Raw genomic sequence first — 9,106 nt, 5'->3', positions numbered from 1 at the left:
CCATACCTCTGTTACCCTTATCTCACAGTTAGTGCGAGGGAATTTATCTGTATGTCACTCTCCGGGATAGGGAAGGCATTGTCTTCACCTTTGTATTGAAGCTAACCTAGAGCCTGGCATCACACACTAGCTGGGAAAACGACTTTACCACCAATACACCATGTCTCTTACTAGGGCACAGGTTATCCCAGCAGCGGTAGCATGGGCTTCAGCCCAGGGGACACTCTGTAATGTGCCTCAATGGCTCAGGGAAAGGTGGCTGAGGAAGGGGAGGATGAGAGCCAGGGGAGTCCAGGGGACACTGGGGAAGGAACAGGGATCCACAGTGCCTTGTTGGGCTAGCCCTACCATCAGTCCCCATCAGCACGACCAAGGCACTCAAGGCAAAAGGTCAATTTAATACCGTTTCAAGGAGGAGGGGCTTGGACAGGGCAGGGGCTGTGATGGGAGGCCCCCTTCCCCATCTGTGACTCTCAACATCCTTGTCCAGTTTCTCCACTTCTTGATGGCCCCACTGGCCAGCTCAACAGACCCCCAAAAGCCCACCCATGAGACAGGCTGGCGAGGAAACATGTGGCAGCCTCCTCTTCGGTCCACTTTATTTGAGAGCTGGAGTGGGAACGAGTCTAAGCCTGCTGTGCTCGCAACAGCGCTCGCACCTGGCGGATCTGCCAGTCGACACTGGAGCGCGCGGTGCCCCCCAGGGCACTGTACTGCTCCACGCTGTGCCCGTAATCCCATACGCGATTCACGTCACTGGAGAACAGGGAGCTAGGGGGAAAGGAGATGATGGGCCAGAGCGGCGGGTCAACGCAGGCTCCAGGCACCCAGGCCCACCTACCTAGAGAGAGCAGAGGGAAGGGAGAGGCAGCACCTGATGCTCTGCAGATCCTGCAGCGATAGCTGGTTTAGGGCAACCCCCTTGGTCTCTGCCATGAACACGGCTTTCCCGGAGGCCTCGTGGGCCTGGCGGAATGGCATCTAGGGTGGAAGACAGCGCCGATGCAAGCTTCCTTCACTTTTTGGACTTCCCCGCTGCCTTCGCTCGGTTCTGGCTGCCCCTATCCCTGGGGATACATCTCAAATCCTCGTCGTCCCCCCGCACTTCTCCCGCCCCAGGCTGCCTCATACTTACCCCTTTGCGGACCAGGTAGTAGGCAAGGTCAGTGGCCAGCATGTCAGGACTAAGTGCCTGCGCCATGTTCTCGCGGTGAATCTGGAGAGCCAGGGGAGTGATGAGCCTTAGGGACCCTGGGGGCTGAAGCTGCCAGCCTCCTGCTCCCCTCTGCCAGGAGGTCCCCTGCCTTGGGCAGAGCCTCTGTCACCCACCCGGCTCTGTCCTACTCTGTGCTTGAACAATCTAATAACATATTTTTTAAGAGATAGGGTCTCAAGGCCAGGTGCAGTGGCTCACACCTATAATCTTAGTGGTCTGGGAGGCCAAATCTGGACGGATTGTCCGAACTCAGAAGTTCCAGACTAGACTGAGCAAGAGCCAGAGCCTGTCTCTAAAAATAGCCAGGCATTGTGGCAGGTGCCTGTAGTCCCAGCTACTTGGGAGGCTGAAGCAAGAGAATCACCTGAGCCTAAGGGGTTGAGATTGCTGTGAGCTATGATGCCAGGGCACTCTATCAAAGGTGACAAGGTGAGGCTCTGTCCCCCCCCACCCCCCAGAATAAAAAGAGACAGGGTCTCCTAGGCTAGAGTGCAGTGACCACAGCATAGCTCACAGCAACCTCAAACTCCTTAGCTCAACCTATCCTCCTGCCTCAGCCTCCTGAGTAGCTGGGACTACAGGTGTGCACAACCACAATCAGCTAGTCATAATTATCAATAATTTTTACATGTGCTACTGGTGTTGCCTTCATGTTTTCAAGAGTCCTTATCTTTAGCATGCATCAGAATTACCTGAGGATTTATTAAAAACACAAATTGCTAGGCTCTACCACCAGAGTCTCTGACTCAGTACTCTGGAGGGGGAACTTAAGATTGTATTTCTCAAAAGATCTCAGGTGATGCTGTTGCTGGTAGGCCAAGGACCACTCTTTGAGAACTGACGCACTATTTAGGAATGAAATGACGTGATGATGGAAATTTGCTTCCAAATAAGGGTAGGGGGTAAATAGCCAAGGCAAAAATGGCCACTAGGGGGTTATTGTTGAAGCTGGGTTTGGGTACAGAGGCTGTGTTATGTACTCTCTGCTGTATACAGAAATTTTCCATAATACACATAAATGATTACAGAAGAATTCTCCTGATCTGGCCAGTTGACAGGACCTGGGCCCCTCAAGTCTAGTCCACTTCCCTTCAATTGCAGCAGCTTTTGTCCCTTTGTGGTTCCCCAGAAGGAAAAAGGAGCACAGACTCTGCCCTGCCCCAGGTCTCCCAGCACCACTTGGCCTCCTTCTGAGACCACAGCCCTCTACCCCCATCTCACACACACACACACACACACACACACACACACACACGCCCATCCCAGGCTCTAGGGCCTAGGAAGGAAGAGGCAGATGGGTGGGAAGGGCATGTCTTGCCTGCAGTGTGGAGATGACACCAGTGGCCACCTGGAGGACAGCACTCACAGTGTCTGACACTTCAAATACAGCTTCTTTGTCCTCCTGGGGGATACATAGTAGGAGGTGAGGACACAGAAGCTCCCCTGCTGGCACCTGTCCCCACAGTCCCAACCCTTCCCCAAGGCATCCTCACTGCCTTCTATTGGGAACTCTCAGCACCCCAGCTAAGCAAGGGCAGGGGGCTCCAAGGGCCCAGCTAAGCAAGGCCACAGGGCTATGTGCACAGGATGGGAGGTGGCAATTCCAGGAGGCCCCGCTGGATGAGACAAAGCCCTGAGAACTGAAGTGTGGTCATAGGCAGTGGGGCCACCCCTACCATGGCCTCATACCTGCAAGTCCTTGTTGTAGGTGCTTGGGAGTCCCTTCAGGGTCATCAGGAGCCCAGCGCACTGCAGGAGAAGGAGGCTCAGGATCTGGTACCCTGGAGCTTGTCCTGGGAGTCCCCCCAGGACCCACCGGCTCATCCCAGAGGCCTAGCCTCTCTCTGCCCTGCTCACCCGCCCAAACACACGCCCCGCCTTGCTCCGGATCAGCTCCAGACTGTCTGGGTTTTTCTTCTGGGGCATCAGGCTGCTTCCGGTGCTGGGGACAGAGATGCTGGGACTGAGGGGGGCCGGCCTTCCCTTGGCTGGTCAGCTGGCAGGAGCAGGACAGACCCAGCAGCATATTGTCCAGATCTGACCAAGAGGTGGACTGGGGAGGAAGGAAGCTATGGCAGTGGTACAGAGGTAGGGCAGGATGGTGGCAGTTTGGGCCTTACCTATAGGCATCTGAGAGCTGCACAAAGCTGAACTCCTTAGTGCCATAGAGAATAAGGTCCTCGGCCATCCTGCTGAGGTGGGTCATGCACAGCGAAGCCCAGAACAGGAACTCGGCTTGGGAGGCAGGGCAGGCTTTTGGGTACCAGGCTTCACTTTCTCCCCATTCCCCCTGACTGGAAGGGGTGGGAGGAGCCTGGAGAGAAGCTGGACTGGGGATAAAGGTGGAGACTAGTAGAGGGGGTGGGTCTCTAAGACTCACCCACAAAGTCTCGCTCACTGGTCCCGTCCATACTGTTAAGTGTGATGGCCCCAAAGTTCAGTTCTAGGGGCAAGGAAGGAAGAGGGGCTAGGCTGGAGGGCAAGGAGAAGCGTCCCCTGCCCCATCCAGGTTTCACAGACATCTCCCCCTAAGCCTCCCTCAGGGAAGAGGACAGGCGGTGGGGGGATCTCAGGCACAGAGGAGGGAGTTTTCTAGCACCAGGCTTCCCTGCCATAGGCAAGCCCTTGCCTCAGTAACTGCAGTTCTTAGAGGCAATAAATAAAGGTTCCACCCAGGAGCCCCTGCCCTCTTGCCTCCCGTGTGTCTACAAGACCTGGTAGATGTTGTGAGTGACTCTCCCCAAGGAGGAAGGCAGGGGCCTTACCTGCTCGGAGCAGCTCCCGGTCCACACCCAAAGGATTGCCTGCAATGGCCCCACTGCAGGGACAGGGAGCACATAGTGACAGGGTTCCCAGCAAGTAGGCCCTGACACATGTACATGCACATGTGCACATACACACATAAATATATACACATACACTCACACACAGCCTAGAGCTCAACTCCTTCCCTGGCCCAGTCATCTCTGGTGCTAGAGCCCTTGTTCCCATGCAGAGAAATGGTAAACTGAGCAGGGCCAGAGCTCTCCAGGAGAGGCTCCTGAATAGCTGGGCACCTTGCTCACACACATTTGCTAGCTTGGCTGTCTGCACTATAGAGAAAGCTAGGTCTGTGCAGGGTCCCCCTCCTAGCTGATTACCTGGCTTTCTCTCATGCTTTGTCCTTCCCCCAAAGGGTCATCTTGACCAGGTAGCAGTGACCCCAGCAGGCCCTCCAGCACTGGGGTCTTGCTCACCTCCCTAGGGGCAGGACATTGATCCGCTTCCGCACCTCCAGCAGCCTCTCAGAGTCTCGGGTCAGTGCCACAGCATGACTGCAGGAAGCAGGGGTAGGAGGGTCAGGGCAGCCCAGGGGTCCCACCCCTCCAACACAGCCCATCACAGCAACCTAGCACCACACCCTGCCCACCTCAGGATCCAGTGGCTCCAGCGGATGGGCTGTGCCCTCTGCAGGTGCGTGTACCCTGGGAAGAGGATGTCACGTTCCCTGTGGGGGGAGAGGTGGCAGGGGGCCTCAGGGACTTGACTGGAAGCTCAGGCAAGGTCTGCCTAGAACACCCTAGAACACCTGCAGGCCTGAGTCACTCCAGGGAAGAGCAGGGCAGACCTGCCAGGCTCTGCCTACATGAGGGACCCATCTCCTGGGGTCAAAGGGGCCTAAAGAAGAAAGAGGCCGGAAGTGGGATGGTGTGATCCAAGGACTGGAGCAGGACTATGGGGCCTTTGGGGGTGAGGTCCTGCCAGGACCAAGTGAGGATTATACCCTGGGCCTGGGCCTCTGTCACCAGGCAGCTCCGAGTAGGGACCAGGATAGGGAAGGAGGCCCATGGCAGAGACTACCTGGTGGTGGGGGACAGTGCCTGTGGATTCCCGAGAAGCTCCTGAGGACCCCAGAAATGGTTGGGACACATTAAAGTAGGTAGAGCAGAGGCAGGAGTACTGTGGGTGATAGTAGTTTTGTGGGTTTTTTTTTTTTAAATAAACAACTTCACTGAGATATAATTCACAATACAATTTACCCATTAAGGTATACACTTTAGTGTATAACCATCACCACTGTCAATTTTAGAACATTTTTGACACACCATAGAGAAACCATGAACTCTAGTAGACACTCCCTATTTTTCTTAGCAGCCCCACCCACCTCCTATGGTGGAGATTCTTGTACTCTTGTTCCCCCCAGGTGGCTGAAGTCTGTGAAATAGGGGTCACAGAGAGTTGGTAACAAAGACAGGTCAGTCTGTCTCTGACACTACTAGGGACTTCTCAGCAGCTCCCTGGGTCTGTGAGAAGTAGAGCCAGCCCCAAAGATACCAGGTCACAGAAGCCAAAGCTGAATACTTAATATTGAAGCTGAGTGAGGATGGCGAGTGTAGGGTCAGGACATGGGGCACAGGCAGGCTGAGGGGTGACTCTCTGAGTTCTGCAGGCACAGATGGCTCATTTCCTCTGGCCTCTGGGCATGGGCTTGGTGCCTTAGCCTCCTGCCCTCAAATCTTTAAAGATGGAGCTTATTCTACCTGCTGAGCTAGGAAATGCCCACCCCTGGTTGTCTGCCTTGCTGCTAGAATTCTGAGACCTGCCCTGTCACTCAGGCCTAGCTCCTCCTGCACCTAGGTCTGGAGTTCAGGCCACCTACCTAGGGGTAAGGAGACTCTGGCTACCCTCAGGCCTCTCTCTCTGCCCCTAGGTGTCCAAGGGGGACTCACGCCTCTGCCCGATCCACCATGGTTCTGATGAGCTCCCAGAGGAGGGCCGAGAGTGTGGAGCACATCTGCCGCATCCACAGTCTGAGGTCTGTGACCACCTGTGTGGGGAACAGGTGACACTTAAAGAGGGTACCAGACAAGGAAGCCATGGAGTGGGGGCAAGGGTGCTGGTGGCACCTGGTCATTCCGACTGCGTCCTGTGTGTAGCTTCCCTGCAGTTTCTCCAATGAGCTCCTAGGGTGCAAGGAAGATGGGTCAGAGTCTGCATACTCACAACGTGAGGGGCTGACCCAGGTGGAGCAGTTCCCCACTAGCCCTCCTTGTCCCTACCCCAGGGTCCTGGTCCTGCCCTAGCTTTTGCCAATGAAGGGGACAGAATGATGGCACTTATGCTCTAAGTACCAGAGCAAGGTGGAGAGGGGAGGCCAGGAAGGCAGAGATGGAGGTGGGGCACATACCTTCAGGCGTCTCTCATTGGCTGTGTGGATGTCCTCATCATTGGGATTTAGTTTGAAGGTGCCCTGGGCCCACTCCTCAGCCACCTATAACAGATGCCAGCAACCCTGAGGTCAGATAGGCAGGCACTGGCAGCTGTGAGGCCCCTGCACTGGTCCCATGTTTTCCTTGATGACTGGCTGTCTCTATGTAAGAGTGAGTCCTGGGAGGGCACTCTGGCAAAGGACTGGCCCTGCCCCTACCATTGAAACTCTCAGGCCTAGCACATCTTTGCCCATGAGCTATGGAGACTAAGTGGGTCACTAGAGGATGGATGAAGAGAGAGGCTGAGGTGGGACCATTTGAGGTCAGGATTCAAAACCAGCCTGACTAATGTAGTGAGACCCCATCTCTAAAAAAAAATTAAAAATTAGCCAGGCATGGTAGTCTGTGTCTGTAGTCCCAGCTATTTGCAAGACTGAGGCAGGAAGACTGCTTGAGCCTGGGGAGTTAGAGGCTGCAGTAAGCTATGATTTCACCACTGCACTCCAGCCTGGGAAACAGAATAGACCTGGTCTCAAAAATAAAACTAGGAGAACAAAAAGAAAAGAAAAGACAGCATAGCCACCATAGCCCATGGCTAAACAGCACTTCTGAAAGTATACAATTACTACAGTGCGAAACCATAGGCCTAGGACACTGAAATCTTTGCTCATAGATTTGGTGGGAGGCTGGGGCCACAGGGAGGGGTTCTAGGGAGGAGATGGGACATGGTGAGTACCTTGTCCAGGCCGCAAAGTATCTGGTCCATCTCGGCCTTGGTGAGGAGCCCCGCCTTCTCCAGGCCCCTGCTGTAGGCCTTGCTGCCCTGCACATCCACCTCCCACAAGTGCCGGTCGTAGGTGATAGATGCGTTGAACTTCTCCATGATGGGGTCCACTGCACCCACAAACCGGCCACCCCACAGCTTCCCACTCTGCCAGGAGAGCAACAGCAGTTAGTCTCCTCCGTGCCCCCCAGAACAGTGTCTCTCACAAAGGGCCCTCAGGAAAGTTACCAGGTCTGATGGCAGTGGATGCCGCTGAGCAGGATTATTCTAACTGACCAGACAAGAAAACTGAGACTCAGAGGGTCAGGAACATGCCCAGAGCCACTCTGGGAGTGAGTATGTGAAAGTGGCTAGACTCTGGAGACCCACCATATAGCATGACTCCAGGGAGATGGTGGGAGGGTACAAGACACCCCTGGGACCAAAGCAAAACTCCTGGGCCCTTTCCTGCCACTGATCAAAGTGAGGAGCTGCCCCAGAATCCAGAGTTTTAATCCAGCTCTGATATGCCAGTGATAATGATAATAATACTGGCTAACACAACCGCTTTCTTGCTGTGTGCCAGCTGCCATTCTAATTGTGTGGCATGTACTGACAGCAGTTCTCTCAGGAAAGCACCAATACTAGTCCTCCATGCAGGGGGAAACTGAGGCACAGAGAGGTTATGTAGCTTGCCCTGTCTGGGTGGGAGAGCCAGGGCAGTAGCCTCACAGTCTGAAGTCAGAGTCCATGCTCTCAACACCTTGTTCCACCAGGGCCTCTAAGCTTGGCTCTGGTGTCCTGAACTTTTGAGGTAGAGAAGAGCAAAGAGACACTTGAGGGGCCTCATTACACTCAAATTGCCACATCTCTCCCCTCCACACCCTGGAGTAGGGGCTCCCACACCTTTGGCTCTGCAGAACACCTCTGACATCCCCATTGTCACTGGCCTTCCAGAAGGCCTCTGGCTGAGCCCTCATCCCCCAGTAGCCAAGGGCAGGAGAATGGGCAGGGGGATGGGACAGGGGCATCTGGTGTTTTGAAAGGGGACAGATTACAGGGGATTACAGAACACCTGGCAAGCAGCCCCAATGCCCAGAATGCCAAAGACTGGGTGGAGGCTGCTCAGGTAGATGTGGGCATGTTAATTCATTGGTATCCTTTCTGTGGAAGGGAGTCTACAATAGCTACTGGAGACACAGGTCCTCCTGTGTCTCTCTGTAACTCCCCACACCTTTGTTAATCCCCAGATTAAATAATTTGTCTAAACCTCAGGGTTGTTCTCTACAAAACAGGGATGTTCTATGTAATAGGGTTGTTGTGAGCATTCAATTAGAAGCATCTGTAAAGTGTATGCACAGCACAGTGCCTGGAGCTCAGTGAGGATTCAGTAGACGCCAGCTATCGCTAAGGGATGGCTGAGGGCTGTAGGCCTAAAGTGTGTTTTAGTTCCTCTCCTGGTTCCTGCATGCACCACAGGGACCTCCATGGTGCTCTGGCTCCAGGCTGTGAGCTGACCCCTCAGTGCCCAACAGCCTGGCTGCCAAAGGACTCTGCCCTGTGGAGGCAGCCTCCACCCTGTCAGCCTTTTGAGCTGGGCCTGCCCCTTACTCCTCAGCTGTCCTGCCAAGCCTAGATCTCCAGCAAAACACCACGTGGGACTCCGGTCCTGACTACTCGGGCTCGAGGGCTAGGGCCAGGCAGTTGGAACCAGGAGCCAGCTTACCCTCTACCCCCAGCAGGCTGCTAGGCCTCCCTCCCTGGGTTGTTAGTAATAACAATTACTTAACAAGCTGCACTGCAGCCAAACCAATTAGTACCAACCTACAGGATGGCCTTGGGCAAGCTGAGGTTACTGGCAGCATTTGTCAACCTGACTGCAGGGGGCACTCTGCTCTGGGACCAAAAATGACCCCTGGAGGAGGTCAGAGTAAGATG

The 9,106-nt window shown here is 54.7% G+C and overlaps 1 protein-coding gene across 1 annotated transcript in view; it reads right to left on the bottom strand.

Moving 5' to 3' along the window:
• Positions 1–378: 378 nt before the first annotated feature.
• The window catches only part of ASL (argininosuccinate lyase), a 10,287-nt gene continuing 1,559 nt past the window's right edge, over positions 379–9,106 (bottom strand). Inside the window, exons 3-17 of the mRNA XM_003794217.3 lie at positions 7,142–7,336; positions 6,384–6,467; positions 6,103–6,159; positions 5,926–6,023; positions 4,626–4,703; positions 4,453–4,530; positions 3,982–4,034; positions 3,597–3,659; positions 3,337–3,451; positions 3,074–3,158; positions 2,906–2,965; positions 2,535–2,618; positions 1,136–1,216; positions 875–981; positions 379–771 (exon numbers count right to left, since the gene is read on the bottom strand). Of these exons, the coding sequence (XP_003794265.1) occupies positions 627–771; positions 875–981; positions 1,136–1,216; positions 2,535–2,618; positions 2,906–2,965; positions 3,074–3,158; positions 3,337–3,451; positions 3,597–3,659; positions 3,982–4,034; positions 4,453–4,530; positions 4,626–4,703; positions 5,926–6,023; positions 6,103–6,159; positions 6,384–6,467; positions 7,142–7,336 (1,383 nt within the window). The 3' untranslated portion in view covers positions 379–626. The remainder of the gene's footprint in view (positions 772–874; positions 982–1,135; positions 1,217–2,534; positions 2,619–2,905; positions 2,966–3,073; positions 3,159–3,336; positions 3,452–3,596; positions 3,660–3,981; positions 4,035–4,452; positions 4,531–4,625; positions 4,704–5,925; positions 6,024–6,102; positions 6,160–6,383; positions 6,468–7,141; positions 7,337–9,106) is intronic.

Source organism: Otolemur garnettii, unplaced genomic scaffold (genome assembly GCF_000181295.1).
Source record: "Otolemur garnettii isolate 467f Iridium unplaced genomic scaffold, OtoGar3 scaffold00077, whole genome shotgun sequence".
Classification (NCBI taxonomy): domain Eukaryota; kingdom Metazoa; phylum Chordata; class Mammalia; order Primates; family Galagidae; genus Otolemur; species Otolemur garnettii.
The sequence above is the reverse complement of the archived record's forward strand: the minus strand, read 5'-3'. Positions and strand labels throughout refer to the sequence as shown.